This window comes from Nerophis ophidion, linkage group LG19 (assembly GCF_033978795.1).
Source record: "Nerophis ophidion isolate RoL-2023_Sa linkage group LG19, RoL_Noph_v1.0, whole genome shotgun sequence".
NCBI lineage: Eukaryota > Metazoa > Chordata > Actinopteri > Syngnathiformes > Syngnathidae > Nerophis > Nerophis ophidion.
In genome coordinates this window covers 25,190,429-25,215,825 of record NC_084629.1, presented here as the reverse complement: position 1 = coordinate 25,215,825, position 25,397 = coordinate 25,190,429, and the positions used below count along the sequence as shown (strand labels likewise).

Sequence of the window (25,397 nt, the reverse complement as noted above, 5' to 3'; positions counted from 1 at the left end):
CAGAACTAAATGTGAAGAAAGGACAAGAGATCGTAGTAGTTTGTGTTCTTTTGTGGTTGCTATGCCTAAATATATCTATGAAGACCTGCTTGTGCAAATAAACTAACGTCCGAGAAATAAATATTGTAATTGTTGGTCCAATCCAATCCACCATATTTCATAACAGAAACTAAAAGATTAGTTGTTGTTGTTGTGCAGGAAAGCCAAGTGCTTTATTCAACATGGATGACCACATTATATCATCTTTGGTGCTATTTGTTAGCATCAAGAAAATATCCTTAATAGTAGTATTAATAAACTAGATTAATAAATCTCTTGTAGGCTCAACAGTATATACTGAATCTTGAGAACAGGGACATCTATAGCTAAATAATGAGACAAAATATGAACTTCACAGCGTAAAAACAACTGCAGACATGAATTGCAGATGAGACTAATATTTGTGGCAGGAAATCAACTGCAAGACAACTTATCCTATTTCTCATTAGCGTTACGATTACAGCAGCACGGAACTCATTTTCTCAATCAAATATGTTATTTAGCGATGCGCAAGTAAGTCCAACATCGCCTTTACGGAATAATGCTTAATTTGTGGACCCCTGCAGATGTAAAGAGACATGATGTGCTTCCAATCTTTTCTTCTTTAAATACTGTGAGTGTCAAATGAAATGAGATCGTAGCGAGCAGTAACATCTTGGTGATTAAAATGGTTAAAATCATTAAAAAAAAAATATATATATACATATGTTTCTTAAGAGTGTACAAATCCACTCTATCCCATTTCAAATATATTTTTCATAATCACTTACATATTTGCCTCTAAACATTCAAAACATGCCTGAATCTGCACTGATTTAGGTAAATAAACAGTAGCCTAATGGGGCTGTAGAATAGTGGTTCTTAACCTTGTTGGAGGTACCGAACCCCACCAGTTTCAAATGCGCATTCACTGAACCCTTCATTAGTTAAAAAAAAATAAAATAATATAATTCAAGACAAAGTTATATGTTTTTGGTAACACTTTAGTATAGGGAACATATTCTAAGTAACAAAGACCTAATTTTGTCATGATCTGTGGTCTGGATCATGTTTTTGTTATCTTTTTGTTAGTTTTTGGACACTTTTAGTTCCTTTTTGCACTCCCTTGTTTTGTTTGGTTACCACTTATGATTTTCACCTGCCTCTGATGTTCGGACCGTGCACCTGTTTCTAATCAAGACCCTTATTTTTGCCAGTCAGTCGGCCTGGCGTCATTGCTTGTTTTCATGCAATACCACAGTTCATATTGCTCGTTTCATGTCGTGTCCACAAAATTTTTGTTTCTTTCTTGCCACAGTTTCGTGTTTGTTTGAAGCCATAGTTTATGTTTGTTTGTTTCATGCCACAGTTTTGTGTTTGTTTCCCGCCATAGTATATGTTTGTTTACCTCATGCCCTGCCAAGATTTATCGAGTTAATAGATATGTTCCTACCTGCAAGCCTTGTCTGGAATAGTCCGTTTGCATCCCGGGAGAACAAACCTCGCAGTAAGCTGGTGCACAAATTGAACCGTGCATGAACATCACCTTGTTCGAACAACAAAGCCAACACAGTGGATAAACTCACAATAAATTACACACCTGCAAATCAGTCAGCTGTTGCCGTATCCGTAATACGCCGATAGGGAGAAATTAGTATTTACACGATGAGTCGGGTGTGTTTTGACCTCCACTGAACCCCTGAGGCTGACTCACCGAACCCCTAGGGTTCGATCGAACACAGGTTAAGAACCACTGCTCTAGACCATCGCCTGAAACCCGGAAGTGCCCGGGTGTGCCTCTAGGTCACATGATTGCAACTGTATTGGTTCATATGTGAATTTGGCCCAACCCTAGTCATGGCCAATTAAGCAAATTAGACAATTATGTCATGGAGACCATTTAAAAAAATGCGCAACACAACTGCCACTTTTTTTCTATCCGTGTAAGAACACAAACCGATTAATCTGATATGACTTGAATCATCGGCGATGTGGAAAAAGTTAAGGTTGGGAGTCGGCAGGCATGTCGACACAGCCGCGATAAGTCAAAGAGTGTGTGTGTGTGTGTGTGTGTGTGTGTGTGTGAGTGCTCTGTTATTTCAGCATACCGAAGCCTGTTTTTGCCTGACTGCAGGCTTTTAAAATGGGAGGATCATAGCCTGGTTGACGTTTAACCTGAAGACAAACAAAAGAATTGAAGTGTAAGGTGGACGTGTGTATGAACCATAAGGAAGGGGGGGGGGGGCGACCCTGACAGCTGATTTGACGACAGTCAGTCAGAAGATGCACGGAAGAAGGAAAAACTGTAACATTGGAGGAGATAGAAGAAGAGATTGAAGAGAGGGTGTCCATTTGTTTTGGGTGAAAGCAGCCAGCGTGTCCTAAAGATGAGGGGGAGGATGTGAGGAGGCTAAAAGAAAGTCAAGAGAACAAAACGGAGAGAACAGAGGGAGCCTTCATGGTAGAGCAGTTGAAAAGGATGCCCTGTCAGCCACACACACGCGAACACACACTCGTGCACACACACGCACACAAACACACACAGACAGACAGACAGACGCGCACACACACACACACACACAGACACACACACACACGGGGGAGAAGTGCAGATAAAAAAAGAGAGGAAGAGTCAGCTTTTATGCACCTTGTTGTTTTGCATCAGGCTTTGGGTGTGTGGTCTACAGAACAAACTAGCGCCGGTTCAAAAAACCTTGGCATTAACAGCTGTGGCTGTAGGCAACCGCCTGGTGAAAAAAAAAACTCCACAAGATGGCAGTAGCTGCACTTGAAGTGCACTCAGTAGTCAACAGCCTCTGCATGCGCTTTAAGGCCACGTACACACGTACACAGATACTTCATAAACACATACTTATCTCTGCGTTTAGGTTTCTTGTCCACACACAAACGCAGACTTTTGTCCTTAAAAACGCAAACTTTTTTCTTTAAAATCACAGACTTTTGCAAACGCTGGGCAAGGTGTAGAGTTCCAAAACTCTCCACTCAGCGTATGCGTGTACGCGGCACAAACGGAGATGTGCACTCCTCTGAAGACGTCACTGTCGTGAGCTGTCATTTAAACACACTATAAGAGGACTTACTGTATGTTTCAATGTAAATATGCTTTTATTTTCACTCAACATTGACAAAAAAGCATCAAAATAGGCTTTGCGAAACTCCTGTCGGCACTAATGACAGTCAGCTGTTTTGGATACAATCGCTGTCGAACCTCCACCTTATGGGCCAACTTTGACAAGCAAGAGTTTTTGCTCTGTGTCTTAAGAAAGGTGCAAAATTACCTCATGTTTTTAGTCCTTATTTCACGACAAATCATTAAGTGAACTTACGTGTGTTGCTTCCATTTACGTGTGTAATGTACAATTCCCTCTACATTATAAATATACAAATATATCACCATGTTGCTGATTAAAGTTAATTATGGGTTTTAGCAGCAAAGGCGTGCAAGCTTCAAACACACAAAAAAAATAAAAATTCATAATGTTCCCAGGGCTCTATATACGTTCCGGTTGGTTTTAAAAATATTGTACATGTCTTTGTATGTCTAGTAGTGTTGTCCCTATACCAATATTTAGGGTGCGTTAAACATGTTTCTTATTGCAAGTTTTGTCTTAAATAAAATAGTGAACATACTGTCATGATCCGCGGCTCGGATCATGTCATGTTCTGGTTTGGTTCTGTTTTCTGTCTTGTTATTACAACCTGTTCAGTATTTGACGTCCTTAGTTCCTGGTGGCACTTCCTGTTTTGTTTCCGTTGCCATAGTAACGTATCGTGTCACCTGACTTCTTTCTGTCTTTCTCGCAGCTGCCTCCTAATTTTTGTCGCTATTTAAGACTGCCCTTGTTTGTCATTCGGTCTTGCAGTCTCGACTTGCTTTCGATGCAACAGGAGACGTCGCTATCCCGCATTGTGGTAAAATATTTTGTGTATTCGTTAGCTTCCACACTATTCCTTTGTTTGTGTTCCTAGCTCACATGCTAGGGCTTTCTGTTCTTTGTAGCTCCCATGCTAGTTCTGTTGGTTTTGTCTGTAGTGCCATGTGCAAGTGTTTTTGTTCTTAGTCTGTTTTTGTAGTTATAAATAAATCATCATTCCTACCTTCACGCTGTGTCCATTCGCCGACTGCATCCCTGAGAGAACAAAAACCACACCACGATGCCAGCCAAACGTCACACATACTAGACAACTTGTCTTTTATTAGCAAGTAAGCAAACAAAGGTTCCTAATTAGTCTGCTGATGTATGCAGTAACATATTGTGTCATTTTCCATTGTATTATTTGATCAACAGTATGAGGGACAAGTGGTAGAAAATGAAATATTAATTTGATTGTTAATTTACTGTTAAATCTGTTTACCTTCTCTTTTAACATGTTCTATCTACACTTCTGTTCAAAGGTAATAATCACTTATTATTCTGTTGTTTAGATCCGGGGTCTCAAACATGCGGCCCGCGGGCCAATTGCGGCCTGCACTTTGATATGACAATTTAATGTTGGTGCGGCCCGCAAATTTAATATGAACGCCGTTTGACAGCGTCATACTTGCCAACGCTCCCAATTTTCCCGGGAGACCCCTGAAAATCAGGGCATCCATTCTCTCGAATTCCTGTCGATTTTTATCCAATCAACAATATTTAGGGGGTGCCATAACGGCACTGCCTTTAGCGCCCTCTACATCCAGTACAAACAGCATGCAAGCCCAGTTACATTTTGCATCTGGCTATTTAAAACACTCGTGTGTTATTGCAAGACATATTTGATCAACAGCCATGCAGGTCACACTGAGGGTGGCCGTAAAAAAAACTGACACTGTTACAAATATGTGCCACACTGTGAACCCACACCAAACAAGAATGACAAACACATTTTGGGAGAACATCCGCACTGTAACACAACATAAACACAACAGAACAAATACCCAGAATCCTATGCATCCCTAACTCTTCCGGGCTACATAATACACCTCCGCTCCAACCAACCCCCCCACGCCCCTACTTGCTTCGGTTGAGGTTGTGTATATTGTAGCCCGGGAGAGTTAGGGCTGCAAGGTGTTCTGGGTATTTGTTTTGTTGTGTTTAAGTTGTGTTAGGGTGCGGATGTTCTCCCAAACACAACGCTGGTTGTGTGATGTAGAGCAGTAGTTCTTAAATGGGGGTACGCGTAGCAGCAATTCAAAAATCCTTTATAAATATATGTATTGGATAATACTTCAAAAAAATATGAATGTAAGATCATAAACTGTGAAAAAATAATACAACAATCCAATATTCAGTGTTGACAGCTAGATTTTTTATGGACACGTTCCATAAATATTGATGTTAAAGATTTCTTTTTTTGTGAAGAAATGTTTAGAATTAAGTTCATGAATCCAATCTCTATTACAATCCCCAAAGAAGGCACTTTAAGTTGATTACTTCTATGTGTAGAAATCTTTATTTATAATTGAATCACTTGTTTATTTTTCAACAAAATGTTTTGTTATTTTCATATCTATTTTTCCAAATAGTTCAAGAATGACCACTACAAATTAGCAATATTTTGCACTGTTATTCAATTTAATAAATCAGAAACTGATGACATACTGCTGTATTTTACTTCTTTATCTCTTTTTTTCAACCAAAATGATTTGCTCTGATTAGCGGGTACTTGAATTAAAAAAATGTTCACTGGGGGTACATCACTGAAAAAAGGTTGAGAACCACTGTTGTAGAGGACGTTAAAGGCAGTGCAGTCACGGCACGCCCTTAATAATGTCAGACGGGTGAAAATTGGGACAAATTCGGGAGAATGGTTGCACCGGTAGATTGTCGGGAGATGCACTGAAATTCAGGAGTCTCATGGAAAAATCTTGAGGTTGGCAAGTATGTTGCTAGGGTGGGAAAGCCATTCATAGAAGGTGAATTCATTAAAAAGTGCATGTTACATTTTTTAAGAAATCTTTTCTTGCGGCCCAGCCTCACCCACTTTCTGCATCTAGTGGCCCCCAGGTAAATTGAGTTTGAGACCCCTGGTTTAGATGCTTTACATTAGTTTTGGACGATACCACAAATTGGTCATATTTAAAGTTTTCATGTGTCCAGGTACATATTTCCTGAATTTTTAAACATAATATGATTTTATTTTAAAGAAAAATATGTTGTGATGCTAAAAAATATCGATGTAATCATAGTAATATCGACTAAATACGCTCCTGTACTTGGTATTATTACATTAGATGTCAGGTGTAGATCCACCAATTGCGTTTGTTTACATTTTGACGCCAGTGAGTTACGGTGTGTAGTGAAACATGTTTAGCTGATTCTCGTCCTGCAGAGATGATACTTGTAAAAAACTTACTTTATTTGACGCCATGGAGGCGAGGATTAGTGATTTAAAAGTAGCTAAAACACTGCTGACTGGGGATGGACTTTAACCGCAAGCTAGCTCTTCCCTAAATTTCAAAACGCCCTCTTCCTGAGGGTGTTTCAGTGTTGTAGCTTCATCTTTATCATTAGTTTTTGAGACAAAATGCGTCCATTCTCCCTTTTCTATCTACACACGATGTCTGCTTGTAAGTGCTCTGTGATTGTGTGCTGCCGAACATGCTCGTAATCCAGCAATGACACGACAAGACGACGACGGGGGCCAGGGGTGGGGGACAGGTACTTTTAAAAGGGGGACAGCGTGGCGCAGTGGAAGAGTGGCCGTGCGCAGCCCAAGGGTCCCTGGTTCAATCCCTACCTAGTACCAACCTCGTCACGTCCGTTGTGTCCTGAGTAAAACACTTCACCCCTTGCTCCTGATGGGTGCTGGTTAGCGCCTTGCATGGCAGCTCCCTCCATCAGTGTGTGAATGTGTGTGTGAACGGGTAAATGTGGAAGTAGTGTCAAAGCGCTTTGAGTACCTTGAAGGTAGAAAAGGGCTATACAAGTACAAGCCATTTATAAAAGCAGTATAGTTAATATGATTCATTAGTATCGCGGTACTATACAAATACTGGTATATTGTACAACTCTAATGTCGAGTACATCAAAATAAACATATTGGAGATGTCAGCTGTTGCTGCTTTTTTCAGGCTTCTGATTGGACAACATGTGCATAACAGCAGTTGTATGTATTTGTGTTTAAACAGACAGTTTTGAAACTACACTTGTGTGGAAGGAGATCATTCCAACCCTGGATATGCGTTTTTTAACCTTCCCATGTTTGTGTGGACATGGCTTAAAAGACAGCGATTACAGCAACAATTATGTTATCCGCTCACCTGTCTTTGAAGGCTTTCTCCGCCATTTCCCGCGCGGCCTGGCGGACCTCCTCGGGGACGGCGTCCTTCTCCGCCTGGGAAACCTGGTGCACCTTATGTCCTGCATCCAGGCGGTACGGGCCCCCTTTGCCGCCCAGGCCGGCCGTGTCTCGGCCACCTGCAGTTTGGGGAACATGGCAGCATTAATCGCGGCTGTTTACTGCCGAGTATATTGGAACAGAGTCAATGTTGTCATAGCTGGGAGGAGCAAACTGATGAGTCAGCATTAATAGCGCTGATGAATTAATCGTACCCAAAAGTAAGGTAAAAATGCATGATGTGTGGATAAAGTTGCTAGGTGCACTTCTGAAAAATACAGCGATGGCTCTTTTTTGGGAAAACTTCATCAGTAGTTGATAATTCTAGTGTTTTTTACAAATTTGCTTTAGTACACGGCACACCCTGTGACTGAATGAGACTTGGCGATTAACAAAATAGGAGCATACAGTGCATCCGGAAAATATTCACAACGCTTCTCTTTTCCCACATTTTGTTATGTTACAGCCTTATTCCAAAATGGAATACATTCATTTTTGTCCGTAAAATTATACACACAATACCCTATAATGACAATGTGAAAATATTTTTTTTATAACAATGTTTAAATGTATTAAAACTAAAAATGCAGCAGTGTATAGCGCTTGAGAGATGCTACAAAGTGGAATGGGCAAAACTGCCCAAAGATAGGTGTGCCAAGCCTGTGGCATCGGATTCAAAAAGACTTGAGTCTGTAATTGCTGCCAAAGGTGCATCAACAAAGTATTGAGCAAAGGGTTTAAATCAGGGCTGTCCATACTTTTTGCCCTGGGGGCCACATTGGTTTAAAAAAAAAAATTGATCGAGGGCCGAAAGCTACCGTTTATATACTGTTTATATATATACATATATATATATATATATATATATATATATATATATATATATATATATATATATATAATAGGTGTACATATTCTATTAACATAATGGATAAATAATTAATATAATTGGATATTAAGAGTATGTGAAAGTTGGACTCCAACCTTAGTTACTTCCGTGACAACCTCCTTAAATTTTTGTATCAATCAGAAATATCAAAAATCTAAAATGCACAAAAGTGTGTTTTACATTTTCCCCCATCATGCATTGTATTGGATTCGAATGGGTGTAATTCTGAATTTTTTTTATGGTTGTTTTTTATAATATCTACGAAATGTGTTATATCGTGTTATCTGTGACCATGACTGTTGGCATTTTTGTTGGTTAAATTATATTTTTGCAGCATGACTAGGGGAGGTTGTTTGCATTGGGTCATAAGTGTTGGCCCTGCGATGAGGTGGCGACTTGTCCAGGGTGTACTCCGCCTTCCGCCTGAATGCGGCTGAGATAGACTCCAGCAACCCCAATGACCTCAAAAGAGACAAGTGATAGAAAATGGATGGATATAATTAATGGCTGCGCCTATTTCATTTAAAGCATGATAATTGGTCATTGGCCTGAAATACTCATGTTGCCCAGAGGATGGCAACAAAGCAGCAGAGTATAAATTGACTAATTTAGTAAATATGCAAAATAAAAAAATATTTTATGGTATTGTGTATAGAATTCTGGGGACAAAAAAAGAGTGTATTTCATTTTCAAATTTTAGGATAAGGCAATGTGGAAAAGTACTTTCCAGATGCACTATAAATGCATCATAATGTATAATACATTGGGATATGGGGAGGGACGGGGCTTCTTACCTGTGCCACCTGCCCATTGGTTGCCGCCCACGTGAGGAGCGTTGTTGGGGTCCATCTTGCCGTGTTTTGGGGCGCTGACGTCCAAACCGCTGTCCCTCTGGATGGTTATCTGCCAAAGAGACGCCACGTTGGTGATCCCAAAAACCAAATAACACAATTGTTGCAACACTGTGTCTAATACAAGCAATGCCTAGAAATGCATGCTTGTAGTCGTAGATGACCACAATATAGCCCACTGGGCATCTATTGTCTCAATTACGGAACTAATGTATCCCAGTATTGATTGACATTTAAGCATATGTGTATTTTTATGTATACATTAATTACACTTTTTACACAGACGTTATTGCAACTGTTTTGAATTGTGTGCTGGTCCCCTCATGACGAGCCTTATCTTGACATTAACAGCAGTCCCTCCTATCTCCTGGCTAACCAGTTAGCCGCACCTATAACGAACGCTCGGTGCGGCTCAGTATGCACGCTGTGTCAGCAGAGCGCACTTTACTTAGTCCAGATTAGCGGTCGGTCATATTGTATATCAGGGTCACGTTATAACGAGATTGTTGGAACAATGTTGTACTTAATTTTAAAATGTATGTTTATACTTAGTTGAGGATTGAAATAGAATTGAATGAACAGTGCATAGACTAAGATGTATTTTATATTTAATATAGTGTGCTGACTTGATTGGATTATTGAAAGAGGGTCTAAACTTTATTGAAATTAACCTTATTGATCCCCAGGGATCAATAAAGTACTTTCTATTCTATTCTAAAGATTGCATGCGGTCTAAAGCCGACTGCATGCAAAGTAGCCATACATATATTGTATGCATGTGTGTTTGTTTACTTATTATAATGATATAATGGACACAGAATTAATAATTCTAATTGAATATAATAAGTTCAACTCTTACCTTGACGATGTCTTTGAAGCTTTCTATTTTTGGCATTTTCCCCCCATCATGCCTTGCAATGGATTTAAATGGGTAGAATTAAAAATAAATGTTTATTGTGATGGGACTTTTTTTTTTTAAATATCCACAAAGTTCAGTGTTTACATTTTGTGCTGGTTGAATTTTTTTTTTTCCTGTACCATGACTAGGAAAGGTTGTTTGGATTGAGTCACACTAGTAAATGCTGTGCTTGTGACGTCAAGAAAGAACACATTATGGACACTGATCTTTGTTTCTTACTTTGTCCATACGATGGTGACACTTTGCCACCTGTTAGAACCTTGGATATTTCAATTTATTATGAAAACTGAATGAAATTGCTCTCGTCTGGCAGGCCAAATTGAAGATCACGTATGGTTTAGCTGGGGTTTGGACACCCCTGTTTTATTGTGTATAAATCAACGAGAACTGGGACAATAAACGGTGCTGTTTTTGAAGTCATTCACTTGTGTGTTGGTTCCTGCCCATTTTCTGGTATGTTAGGCAGCGAAGTAAGCATGCGTAACTACTGAGATATATTCTCTCGAAAATATCTTGTTTGCTGATCTACTTCTCCATCTGTTTCATCTCCACCATGTGACCTGTCGACTCTGAGTGTTTGTGAGTCATGCATGACATCACAAGATCATGAGCTTTGCCACACACATGCCTACCCTCATATACAGTAACACATGGCTGTCCTGACTCTGTCTTTACCGTCACCTGATAAGACACACGCTCAACGGATGCACATCGAATGTGCTGGCATTTGTCCACCTGCTGGAGCTGTCAAGGTTTGGGAGCAATTTCTGCTCAACATGAGGGGGATATCGCTGGGCTTACCAGCCGGGAAAAAGGGATGACAGATGCGCCGCTATGTTTTAAGGCACAGGTGTCAAACTCAAGGCACAGGGGCAAGATCTGGCCCGCGAAATCATTGTATCTGGCCTGCAAACACCTGGAAATGATATGTGTCAATAAAGTACTTAATATTTTCTCACTAAATGTAATCGATTTTTTTCATTTTGACCCAAAAAATATATGTACTGCTTGAAATTGCCTACCTTTTAAACTTTAATAGTATCCATTATTGCAAAAAATATAACAGTATATTATCATACTTTCCAAACATGTTTTTGTCTAAATAAAAATACCTAACTTTACAGCAAACTACCCATCAAATTAATAAAAATGACAACACATTTTACGTTGTTCTTTACAGCATATCACTGTGAATTGAAAAAAAACAACTACCAGTTTTTTGCATTAAAAATAGTGTTGATTGAGCTGCCAGTTTTTGACTGTAAAATCTACAGTTGTTTTAACAGTGTATTACTGTAAATGGAAAGATGGTATATTTGTTTTTACGGTAGAAAAATTGGCAGCTAAGTTGCCAGAATAAAAAAATAAGTTGTGCTGTTTTTCCATGAACAATATACTGTTGTAAAAATTTAACACAAAAATTTGGTCAATTTTCCGTAAAAAAAAGTGGTATTGTTTATACATTTACCGTAAAATGTTTTAAAAACTGTCAAGACTTGGACTAGGACGTGGATTGTTTTCCCGAGGTGCAAAGCGAATGGAGTAGAAACGGCGTGAAGGTAAAGACATTTCTTTATTTTAACACTAACTAAAAACAGGAACAAACAAAAGGCGCTCACAATGGAGGTACAAAACTTGGCTATGGAGAAAAACACTTGCACTGTGGCATAAACCAGTGGTTCTCAAATGGGGATACGCGTACCCCTGGGGGTGCTTGAAGGTATGCCAAGGGGTACGTGAGATTTGTCAAAAATATTCTAAAAATAGCAACAATTCAAAAATCCTTTATGAATATATTTATTGAATAATACTTCAACAAAATATGAATGTAAGTTCGTAAAGTGTGAAAAGAAATGCAACAATGCAATATTCATTGTTGACAGCTAGATTTTTTGTGGACATGTTCCATAAATATTGAGTTAAAGATTTCTTTTTTTGTGAATAAATGTTTAGAATTAAGTTGATGAATCCAGATGGATCTCTATTACAATCCCCAAAGAGGGCACTTTAAGTTGATGATTACTTCTATGTGTAGAAATCTTTATTTAGAATTGAATCACTTGTTTATTTTTCAACAAGTTTTTAGTTATTTTTATGTCTTTTTTTCGAAACCACTACAAATTAGCAATATTTTTGCACTGTTATACAATTTAATAAATCAGAAACTGATGACATAGTGCTGTATTTTACTTTATCTCTTTTTTTCAAGCAAAAATGCTTTGCTCTGATTAGGGTCTACTTGAATTTAAAAACTGTTCACAGGGGGTACATCACTTAAAAAGGTTGAGAATCACTGGCATAAACTATGGACATAAACTAAAACTTGCACAATGGCAGGACTATGAACAACTAAAACAAAAACAGAGAAAGGGTATGAGACAAAGCAGCATGGATATCATGGGTGCAGGAGGTGATGTTGCATGGCTGACTACCTCGTAACTGTGGCTTAAATAATACTATGGTGATTGAAAACAGGTGCATGACATGGGGACAGGTGAAGACTAATGGGTTGGCATGGAAACAAAGCAAACAACGTAGTGCAAAAGTAGGAAACAATGGAGTGTTAAGCAAAACAGAACAAAACTAAACAAAACATGAGCAGAAGACATGACAAAAACAAAATAAAATAAACACTATATTTTACAGTAAAATTTTGTAAATGTAAAGTTTTAACATAAAATCGACAGTCTACTTAATATATATATATATATATATATATATATATATATATATGTATATATATATATGTATATATATATATACATATACACAGTGGGGCAAAAAAGTATTTAGTCAGCCACCGATTGTGCAAGTTCTCCCACTTAAAATGATGACAGAGGTCTGTAATTTTCATCATCGGTACACTTCAACTGTGAGAGACAGAATGTGAAAAAAAAATCCAGGAATTCACATTGTAGGAATTTTAAATAATTTATTTGTAAATTATGGTGGAAAATAAGTATTTGGTCAACCATTCAAAGCTCTAACTGATGGAAGGAGGTTTTGGCTCAAAATCTCACGATACATGGCCCCATTCATTCTTTCCTTAACAAGGATCAAACGTCCTGTCCGCTTAGCAGAAAAACAGCCCCAAAGCATGATGTTTCCACCCCCATGCTTCACAGTAGGTATGATGTTCTTGGGATGCAACTCAGTATTCTTCTTCCTCCAAACACCACAAGTTGAGTTTATACCAAAAAGTTCTATTTTGGTTTCATCTGACCACATGACATTCTCCCGCTCCTCTGCTGTATCATCCATGTGCTCTCTGGCAAACTTCAGACAAGCCTAGACATGCACTGGCTTAAGCAGGGGGACACGTCTGGCACTGCAGGATTTTATTCCCTGTTGGCGTAGTCTGTTACTGATGGTAACCTTTGTTACTTTGGTCCCAGCTCTCTGCAGGTCATTCACCAGGTCCCCTTGTGTGGTTCTGGGATTTTTTCTCACCGTTCTCATGATCATTTTGACCCCACGGGATGAGATCTTGCGTGGAGCCCCAGATCGAGGGGGATTATCAGTGGTCTTGTATGTCTTCCGTTTTCTGATAATTGCTCCCACAGTTGATTTTTTCACACCAAGCTGCTTGCTTATTGTAAATTCACTCTTCCCAGTCTAGTGCAGGTCTACAATTCTTTTCCTGATGTCCTTCGACAGCTCTTTGGTCTTGGCCATAGTGGAGTTTGGAGTCTGACTGTTTGAGGCTGTGGACATGTGTCTTTTATACAGATAACGAGTTCAAACAAGTGCCATTAATACAGGTAACGAGTGGAGGACAGAAGAGCTTCTTAAAGAAGAAGTTACAGGTCTGTGAGAGCTAGAGATCTTCCTTGTTTGAAGTGACCAAATACTTATTTTCCACCATAATTTACAAATAAATTCTTTAAAATTACAAAGTGAATTCCTGGATTTTTTTTTTTACATTCTGTCTCTCACAGTTGAAGTGTACCTATGATGAAAATTGCAGACCTATGTCATCATTTTAAGTGGAAGAACTTGCACAATCAATGGCTGACTAAATACTTTTTTGCCACACTGTGTATATATATATATATATATATATATATATATATATATATATATATATATATATATAATAATGAAATCCACAGGCAAATTCATACATTATTCGCTGTTACAAGTGGCCATCTGATGACAGCCATAAAACCACGTTTGACATCCCTGTTTGAAGGGATGTATGTCAGTGTGGATATTACATACTGTCCACAATATACACACCATACTGGAGGAACCAGTGTCTTGATGTACGAAGACTGCTATTGATAACGTCAAAGGTCAGGAAAAGATACGGGTCCCAGGTGGTACATAAAAGTGGACTAGCATTGACTGTAGGTGGCTCCATTGTACAGAATACCTGCTGGTACTTGACACCTGGCTGAACAAAGGATGTCCTGTGTGCGCATATTAATGACATCATGCATGCTGCTTTTCTGCTGATGTCATGGAGCAACATGTTGGATGCACAATACTGTATGTACTGTACTAGGGCTGGGAGAAATGGCTGGAAACTGGATGCAGCAGTGTGGCTTCAAAATGTTATGATAATATAAAATAATAATAATATAAAAATGTTATCTGATTATTAGGTTTAATTGTAATTAATCACAGATTATTACTCGCCTACATAATTTAAATTACCTTAAAAAAAGAGTGCACTATTTGGACACAAATGGTCCGGCCCTCACTGACTTGGGACCATTGCAAAAAGATGTGCGTCCCATAGTCACCAGCCTTGGCGTCACTATAGACAGCGATTTTAAACTTGACAAACAAGTCAATGGCGTTTTAAAATTGTGTTTTTATCACCTTCGTCTTTTAGTAAAGGTTAAACCGTTTTTATCTTTTAACCTTTTTGAACAAGTCGTGCATGCTTTTATTTCAAGTCGCCTGGACTACTGCGATGCACTTTATGCTGGCATTAGCCAAAAAGCTCTCTCCCGGTTGCAGTTAGTCCAGAACGCGGCAGCAAGACTTTTAACAGGAAACGCCAGCATATAACCCCAATTCTTCAGACTTTGCACTGGCTCCCTGTTCATTTTAGAATTGATTTTAAAACATTGCTGTTTGTTTTTAAATCTTTACATGGACTGGCACCTCAATATATCTCGGACCTCATCCAAATTTACACTCTGAGGTCCGAGAGCCAGTTCAGCTCGTGGTGCCCAAGACCAGACTTAAAACCAGGGGAGACAGGGCCTTCTCTGTGGTCGGCCCTAAGCTCTGGAAAACTCTCCCCCTCCATGTCCAAACTGCTTCTACAGTGGAGTGTTTTAAGTCTCGTCTTAAGACCCACTTTTATTCTTTGGCTTTTAACACTACGTGAGTTGTGTGGTCCTCTGTCCTCTGTTGTCCTCTGTGTTTTTTATACACTTTGATTTCTATTTTACTGTTTTAATTGATTTTACCCTTTAAAATTGTTTTTAATCATGTTTATTTTTATATAGTTTTTTTATATTGGTTTTTGTATTTATTTATTTTTTGTTTTTATTCAGTCATTGGTGGAGCATAATATTGTTTTTTAATATTGTTTTTAACATGGCTGTGCAGCACTTTGGAAACGTTCTTGTTGTTTAAATGCGCTATATAAATAAAGTGGATTGGATTGGATTGGAAATGCAGTTTCATCCAGCAATATTTTTTTTATGTTTTATTTGACTGTACATCACTTGTTCTAAACTTGCTAACAGTTTTATTTAAACTACAGTCTGGGTTTATTTTGGAGTGAAATGTACCAGAAAGCGCACCAGTCGGACTCCTCCTCACCCGACTTTACCATCATTGCACTCAAAAAGTACTGTACTTTCCGGACTGCACAGCACACCTGTATATTAGCCGCACCAACTAAATTTTAGCGGGGAAAAAAAAAAGATACTATTGTTTCCAAACGGCGCCTGTAACATGGCAGGAAGCTCGCTCTCCAATCAGCTAAACAGACTTAATAACTCCACAGTGACGTCTTGGTGAATATACTGAGGAATTTGTAAACTGGACCAATACAAAAAGAATGTTGTTGTAAGTTAATAATACTAACACAGACCCTCGTAAACGTGTTGGCATATTAGCGAATGCAAACTGAGCTAACGTGATTACATTACGGTAGCAACTACAAATATGCATAAAACACTCCTGCAGACATCACACATTGGACAGTTTAGTAAATATAAACAGTTTTAGTTATACTGTAAGACCTACAATGCTTGGAGTTATGAATAAAGAGTCCATACGAGTAAAAACGCTATAAATGGCTAAAATACTGAAAGTCACTGCACTTCCGGTTGAAAGCACCACCGGTAAATGGAAGGACACTGCAGCACCTGCAGTGAGCGAACTCGTCGCATAGATGGCGCCTTACCACAAACATCCATCCATTTTGTACCGCTTATTCCCTTTGGGGTCGCGGGAGGCGCTGGTTCCTATCTCAGCTACAATCGGGTGGAAGGCGAGGTACACCCTGGACAAGTCGCCACCTCATCGCAGGGCCAACACAGATAGACAGACAACATTCACACTCACATTCACACACTAGAGCCAATTTAGTGTTGCCAATCAAACCTATCCCCAGGTGCATGTCTTTGGAGGTGGGAGGAAGCCGGAGTACCCGAAGGTAACAATAAAACACATTCTAAATATATTTGCTTGTTTTTTTTAACATTTTTTATAATGGCCGTCAGCGAAAAAAAATCCATAAATTAGCCGCTTCGTTTTATAAGCCGCAGGGTTTAAAAGTGTAGGAAAAAAAAAAAAGCGGTTTATAGTCCGGAAATTAAGGTACAACAACATTTTGTTCTTAGTACAACCTCTCTAAGAACAGACAGAGTAGACAGGGTAGACAGAACAGCAAGACTGATGGGTCGCCATTATTTCCATGTTTTTCTTATCTTATTATCCATATGTTCCTGTTAGTCTGCATGGAATGTTTATTACACTGATTACGTTATTGTTGTAGCACCTTGATACTACATATTTGCACACTTGTATATGGGAATTAAGAATGTGAAAATGTTATTTTAAATGTTGCCTGCACTGTACATACAGGTTTTATGATGGCTTAGGTCAGATTTGTTCCATTTTGATGATTTCCTACGGGAAAATACATGTTTTTTTATACGTCTTGGTGTTAAAAGTGTCAAGCATGTTGAAAAAAAAAAAGTTTTTGATGTTCGTGTGCAAGCAGGCAGTGCGGTATGCAGGTGAGAGATGTAAACAGAGTAGTGTGAAGCATATAGAGAGGCTGTATGTTCACATACAGTAGAGCTACTGTGGATGTTGTTGGTCTGCACAGCGAGTGTCTGTCTGAGCCCCCCCAACACACACACACACGCACACACACACACACACACACCCCCACACACACACACACACACACACCCCCCATCAAAGAGTGCTGAGGAATCTGGGCCAGAGAGTGGTTCTGTCTGTGTGCTGCAGGTGTGTCTGCTCGTGCGCTTTATTACTACTGTTGAGTTTGCCCGCGGGGCGCCGTGCCTCATTTTATGTTCAACTGGAGATTACTTTTTATGATGAATAATTTTAATTTCATGATGCCATATGACAGAGAATAAAGTTGGTTGACAATTGTTATAGCAAGGAGAAATTGAAAAACATTACATTGTATAAATAATAAGTAATAACATCATAATTTAAAAAAAAATATCATTCAGGAGTGCAGTTGTCTGTGGCTTCATATCAATATTTTCCTGTATTGATTGTTTTTTGTTTTATTTTATATTTAATGTTTGTGGGCTACTTGTTTGGGGCGGAGACATAACATTCAACTTGTGTTTAATTTTCTTTCTGAAATGTATGTCAAACATTCTATAAACAAGATATACATGATAAAGTGTTACATAGTTTTACTATAAAACGCTATATCAATATTATATTGTTATATTATTACGTTGTTATACTATATCATGTACCGTACTTCCGGACTATAAGACACTACTTTTCTGCAACGCTTTTAACCCTGTGGCTTATGAAACGGTGTGGCTAATGTATGGATCTTTCTTTACGTACTGCCATAATGTTTTGTATTCAACAAATACGTTTCATACTACACCAACAGAGACAGTGAGAAAGTGTACTAATGTTTGTGGTATGCCGTCATCTTTTGGACGAGTTTTCTCACTGCAGGTGCAGTGGGTTGAGAATGTACTTCTTTTTTTTTGTGCCTTGAACCGGAACTATAACCGTCCATAGAGTTTCTGCTTGAAATAATTCTTCATTCATCACTCGATGCAACATTTGTAAATTTTACAATATAACTAAATGTCGGTAGGAGTGTTTTCATACATATTTGTATGTGCTATCGTAATGTATTCAAGCTGGCATCATTAGCATTAGCGAATATGCTAACATAGTGTCTGTGTTACTATAAATAGCTTAAAATGCCATTCGGTTTGGATCAACCCAAACTTTATTTCTCTTGCCTGAGAAATAAAGAGAATAGGTGATGATAAATACTTTTTTAACTATGGCAGTTTGTTGATGTGGTTTTTCAACATTTTTGGAAAATTGATAAGGGTGCGTTTTAATAAAAGTAATAGTTGATATAACAGGGATGAAAAATATCTGGCAAGTATACAGCTAAAAAAAAAGTAACTTTTCAGTTGGATGTGGAAGCTTTTAAGGAAAGCTACCGCTTCTTTCCTGATCTTTCCTCCCATTCTTCTTTGTTTGCTTCAATTGATTTTGACATCACCACAAAGCTGCTTTTGCAAAAACAAACCAGAGATAATGATAAAGGTGACAATACTACAGTGGGTCTGGATTACCGTATTTTCCAGACTATAGACCGCACCGGGATATAAGCCACACCCTTTAAATTTTACAACAAAAAACATTTCCAATATAATACCCGCACCGGACTATAAGCCGCAGATATGTTGTGAAATGAGTTATTTACTCTGTAAAATTCTGTAAATGTTTATTTACATGCCCTAATTGTTTCCAAACGTTGCCTGTAACAAGGCAGTAAAACGGCTGTTCAAACAAAACAGAAGTCATCTTCTGGACCCACCAGCTGCGGAAGCTCGCTCCCCAATCAACTAAACAGACTCAATAACTCCACGGTGACATTTTGGTGAATTTACTGAGGAATTTGTCAAACTGAAACAACACAAAAAGAATGCTGTTGTAAGTACAACTGTATTTACTGAGTGTGGTTTTCTGAAGTGTTCCTGAGCCCATGTGGTGATACCCTCTACACACTTATGTCGCTTTTTCATGTAGTACCGCCTGAGGGATCGAATGTCCGTAATATCATAGCTTACGTGCAGTGATTTCTCTAGATTTTATGAACCTTTTAATGATATTACGGACCGTAAGTGGTGAAATCCCTAAATTCCTTTCAATACCTGATTGAGAAATGCTGTTCTTAAACTGTTTGACAATTTGCTCAGGCATTTGTTCCCAATGTGGTGACCCTCGCCCCATCCCTGTTTGTGAACGACTGAGCATTTTATGCGAGTTGCTTTTATACACTATCATGGCACCCATCTGTTCCCAATTAGCTTGTTCACCTGTGGGATGTTCCAAATAAGTGTTTGATGAGAATTCCTCAACTTTATCAGTATTTTTGCCATCTGTGCCAGCTTTTTTGAAACATGTTGTAGGCATCAAATTTCAAATGACCTGATATTTGCAAAAAATAACAAAGTTTTCCAGTTTGAATGTTAAGTATTTTATCTTTGCAGTCTATTTGATTGATATAAGTTCAAAAGGATTTGCAAATCATTGTATTCTGTTTTTATTTACCATTTACACAACGTGTCACTTGACCGGTTATGTACTTTTAAGACACCTTTGTTCATATTTAGAGTTACAAAAAGAGTCACAAGTAGAAATCTGCTCTCAGCCAATCACCCTCATCAGTGTCTTGGGGACAGATGTTCAGATAGTTGTGTGCAAGTCGACATCATCTGAAGAATGTCTGTCAAACGTGGGCACCTTTGACAATAGCGCCTCAGTGCACTACTCTGAAAGTGTCCCGGGCCATATAGCGAGGGGTCAAGCCTATTGCATCATCGCCACAAAGAGCCTCCATTCATGTAAAGTTCAGGCGAGCGGGTGAGGGTGGTGCAAAGATTCCAGTTTGCACAAAATCAGGAATTCTTCCAGTCGATATGTTCTGTCAGCTTTTCTGAGAAGGGATTGTTAAAGTAGCACTGACACCTAGTGGCGGTAAGTAACACTGCAGGGAAGGGACCCCTCACAATTAAAGGCAGTAACATATAATAATGTTGGAAATGAGAAAATACAAATTCCGGTAGGATATGTGTGTGAATGACAAATACTGGAGCTGAACTGAAATGCAGAAGGAATGTAGAGTATTGTAATTATATGTTTGAAGGTACAGTAGGAATGGTTTGAATATTGAAGAATGCTCGTTTGAATGCGAGTAGAATGTATAAGGCAGGGGTGTCAAACTCAAATACAAAGTGGGGCAAAATTTTAAACGGAACAAAGCCGCAGGCCAAGGTTGAACAAATTAACCTTTTAATAGGGACCCAAACAAGTTTTGCATTAAATATTGAACAAGCAAGGCTTATATAACTTTAGTGACATGCAAAATCCAGTTTCAAATAATAATTAAAAGAATATCAATGGCATATCAAATAAAATTTAAATAAAAATGTTATGTCTTTTTTTCTATTTGCAATCTTCTGAGGTAAATATCAATTTTTTTCCACAAGCTCATAATAAATTTGAAAATAAAATAACAATAATGAATGAACCAAACATTCAAGTCTTGAAGTAGCAAGAGAAAATGCATGAATAAAAAGTTAATTATTGGTCAGTTTGCTGGAAGTTTCCCAGAAGAGTTAGTGCTGCAAGCGTTTCTGGGTATTTGTTCTGTTGTGTTATGGTGCGGATGTTCACCCGAAATGTGTTTGTCATTCTTGTTTGGTGTGGGTTCACAGTGTGGCGCATATTTGTAACAGTGCTAAAGTTGTTTGTACGGCCACCCTCAGTGTGACCTGTATGGCTGTGGACCAAGTATGATTTGCATTAACTTGTGTGTGTGTGTGTGTGTGTGTAAAAGCCACAAATATTATGTGACACACTGTTAGTATGGAGGAAAAGCGGACGTGACGACAGGTTGTAGAGAACGCTAAAGGCAGTCCCTTAAATGCACGCCCCCGATATAGTTGTCCAGGTGGAAAACGGTAGAAATTCGGGAGAATGGTTGCCCCGGGAGATTTTCAGGAGGGGCACTGAACTTCGGGAGTCTATCGGGAAAATTGGGAGGGTTGGCAAGTATGAGTATTAGGGCTGAATGCGGTGTTACAGCGGCACCGACGCGGTATAACACCGGCGGGCAAGCTCTGATGCTAAATTGATATTGCCTCAAGGGCCAAATTAAATTACATAGCGGCCAGATTTGGCCCGCGGGCCAGAGTTTGACACCCACCGTATACGGAAAGGTGGAAACGGTTTAACTGTGAATGTTTGAATGTAGAAACACCGTGATTGTCCGAAAAATGTGAATGTTGAAGATTGGAAACTGTACTGCAACATACTATGAATTTAGAAATGAAAAATGTATGATATAATAGTTGAAAATAAACCATGACACTGGCTATAGAATTAGTTAAGGAAGTATGCATCCCAGAATTAATCTAACAAATTACCCCTTATGGATCAGTCCATGCCTTTGGACGGCCAGGGATTTGAACTAGTTCCTCCTGCTTGAAAGTCCATCCTGCTAATCACTGTACTAAACAGACAAGGTTTCAAACCACTTCGCCACTTTCGTTACATTTTTAGCTAATTACGGTTGTTTTTTCTTTACAACAAAATGTATTTGTTTACATGATTCGTAGATGTAAACATTTTTTTTTTAAAGTAGCTTTTTTGATCCCTTCTGGAGTTCGAACCCACTTCAATGGGGTAAAAGGCTTGTGTGTTAGCCACTCAGCCAAACTGCCAAAATTATGTCCAACTTTGAATTTTAAAGGGAGTATTGCATTTTTTTTAATTCCTGACTAGATCAGGGGTCTGAAACTGGTTTTCATTGAGGGCCACATCACAGTTACGGTTGTCCTCAGAGGGCTGCTTTTAACAGTGAATAATATACAGTATTAATATAAATGTGTATGTAAAAAAATGTGTTTAATTGTCTGTCTTTTTTGACGTACGCTGTACAAAACCAAATCTTTAGATTGTACTGTATAAAAGTGCAGCTCAGTCGCCACAATTTTACCATAATATTTGCATTTTTAAATTTTTTTTTTACAGCATATAAAATAAAAAAATACATGAAATTAAATTAAATGGACTGGAAAAACGGTACCAATGTTTTTTTCGTAAAAATTCATGGTTTTTTTCTGAAAAATCTATGGTTGTTGTGTTTTATAGTGAACAATATTATTCTATATTGAAAGTGGATTTTACTCTAAAAACTGTTTACTTAAAATTTTTTTACATGAACAGTTTGCTGGCTTACTTGCTTTGAAATCATGAGTCAAGCATATATTTAAGTATTTATCTTTATTTGAAAAAATAACGATAATGATATAATATATATTTTTTTATTAGTGATGATTAAAGTGTAAATATATGTAATTTTACGAAGTACATTTATTTTTGCTTTACATTTATTAAGAAAAGATAATGTACTTTATTTACAAATGTTATTTCCACGCTTTCGGGGTCACACAAATTGATGTGGCGGGCCGGATCTGGCCCACGGCCTTGAGTTTGACACCTGAGGACTAGATACATTTTTTTATACTACAACAAATATATTTTTTGATCGTGTGGAATTAAAATAGCTACTTTCAGTCAATGTTATTTTTAGGCGAAAAAAAATGGCAATCGTAAATGAAAAATGGTGGGAGAATCACCAATTATATTGTCCAATATTTTGGAAAATTATGAATATTGTAAAAACTTTTTCGTTTTTTGGGTTGAAAAAAACCCAAGTTACAGTGTCCAAATGAAGACGAGGTGGGAGGAGTAGTCAAAAGAAAAAAAGGGCAAAAAACATTATGAGTTATTATAAAACGGTAAAATTGGAGAACGTTTGTTGAGTGAAACCGCATGTCCTGAAAGCGCTGAATGTTTTGACGCTTGAACGGGATCGATCAAAGTTTGGGAGTTGGAGGCGGACAAAAAGCGCTACGGAAGAAGAATAATAAATAGATGAATTTTGGTGCAGAATATTAGGCATTCAGACTATAATGTTTCCATTCAAAGAACCGCGGCTCTCCAGTGGCCCCAGCACTCTTGCATGCTACCACTGCTATATTATAGGCAACACACTTATCTTGCTACTCTCTTGTGTTGCTGGATATTTCGACAATAAACAGCTTTGTGTTGACAGTAAATCCATCCTTCTGCACAAGCTGTACACTGACTACTCTGAAGTATATTTATAACTCCTATAGTATTGTGCCTTGAGAAGACATGCTAGATACTGTATTTACCTGTACAGGCCTGCCATCCTCAGAGCCAATCATATTCCTCCACTCCATCAGCGATCGCTGTAGCGTGTCCAGGCCGGTCTCCCACAGACGGACGTAGCCGCCCATGTCCACGGTGACCACGCCGCCCGAGCTGAGGGGCGCCAACAGCAAGTCGGTTTCCGACACTTTTGACACCCAGCTGGTGTAAGGCGACACGGACATGGACCTGATAGTCGGATAAAAAAAGTCTTATTGCGGATTTATCAGTCTATTCACTTAGCTAGCTGCTCATCTAGGTTAAAGGTCAATGATGAATATTACTGTCCAAAGATCTCATTGTAATGATGTGAGCCATATGCTCCTATTTCAAAAGTAGTTGGAGAAATATTGACCAAAGTTACAATCTTGTCGGTCCATGCATGTCCAGACGGTGGGGCTTATTCTTTCAAATCACTGGCTGTTCTATTTCCGACCCCTACATGTCAATAGATGCTTGAACATGGACTAATCAGCACACTTTACCTGGGAACGGGAATATATTTGACTTTTTTTGAGTTCAGATCCGTCACCTCCAGGTAGCCTGCAGTCATGGGAGGGGTGACATCTGATGGACAAACAGGAAGTTGTCATTAAAGTGTTTTTGTACATATAGAGGAGGGGTGTCCAAACTTTTTGACTTGTGGGCCACATTGGGCTAAAAAAATTGGCCAAGGGCCGAAATGCGACTGCATGTGAAGTAACACTATAAGTACATATACATACAGTACATGCCAAAAGTTTGGACACACCTTCTCATTTCAATGTTTTCTTTATTTTCATGACTATTTACATTGTAGATTGTCACATTAAAACTATGAATGAACACATGGGGAGTTATGAACTTAACAAAAAAATGTGAAATAACTGAAAGTATGTTTCATTTGATAGTTTCTTCAAAATAGCCACCCTTTGCTCTGATTACTGCTTTGCACACTCTTGGAATTCTCTCAATGAGCTTCAAGAGGTACGTAGTCACCTGAAAGAGTTTTCACTTCACAGGTGTCATAGTTTTGATGCCTTCAGTGACGATCTACAATGTAAATAGTCATGAAAATAAAGAAAACACATTGAAATGAGAAAGTGTGTCCAAACTTTTGGCCTGTACTGTACATATGTGTACATGTTATATTAATAAAATGGATATATAATTAAACTATTTGAATATTAAGAGTATGTGAACCACTCCAACTTTTACTTCTATGACGACCTACTTAAAGTTTTGCAACAGAAATATACAGCAACTAAAATGTGCCAAACATGGATAAGTGTGGACAGCGTTTGCATTTTTTCCCATCATGCATTGTAATGGATTTAAATGGGTGTGATTTTGACATTTTTATGGTGTTGCGATATTTTTTATGATATCCAACACAATCAGGAAGCAGGTTGTGTTATATGAGAATATTTTTTGAATTGTTTGGGTTTGGTCGTATAAGTAAATGCTGCGCTAAAGTTTATTCAAACACAATTCATGGTCATTGACCTGATTGACTCTCATTGTCCACAAGAGGTCGACAAAATTGCAGCAATAAGGTTAAGAGATATTTGAAATTAATTTGAAAACACTCCGCGGACCAGATTCCTTATCAAGCTCAAGACGACTGAAGTTTGCACACCCCTGATATAGAGTTTGTTTTCCGTGATTCCTAACCTTTGGGGTAGACCTCCTTCAGGGGCACTTTGCTCGGTGGAAGGGCCCGGACCACCTGATTGGCTGAGAGCAGACTCACGCAATTGCTTCGCTTGGCGGCCGTGGTTCGCGGGCCGCCCCGGAGGAAGTTGTGGGCGCTGCCGTCGCTGCTCTTCATCTCGGACAGGTCGACTGTCCTCTTGAAGCTGTACACCTCATTAGGGGACTGGACAAGACATTCACTCAGAGATGCTGACTTGTCACAACGTCTTGTTCGAGT

General features: G+C 38.6%; 1 protein-coding gene across 3 annotated transcripts in view; it reads right to left on the bottom strand.

Annotated features, from left to right (window-relative positions):
* Positions 1 to 25,397, bottom strand: part of vwa8 (von Willebrand factor A domain containing 8) — a 135,776-nt gene that overhangs the window by 29,207 nt on the left and 81,172 nt on the right. For 2 of the 3 annotated variants that reach the window (XM_061879654.1, XM_061879655.1), the window contains exons 35-39: positions 25,139 to 25,343; positions 23,971 to 24,052; positions 23,470 to 23,674; positions 9,043 to 9,151; positions 7,283 to 7,439 (exon numbers count right to left, since the gene is read on the bottom strand). In XM_061879654.1, coding sequence (XP_061735638.1) covers positions 7,283 to 7,439; positions 9,043 to 9,151; positions 23,470 to 23,674; positions 23,971 to 24,052; positions 25,139 to 25,343 — 758 coding nt within the window. Of the gene's footprint in view, positions 1 to 7,282; positions 7,440 to 8,327; positions 8,711 to 9,042; positions 9,152 to 23,469; positions 23,675 to 23,970; positions 24,053 to 25,138; positions 25,344 to 25,397 lie in introns of those variants that run through there. The other variant, XM_061879656.1, reaches the window with a different exon arrangement.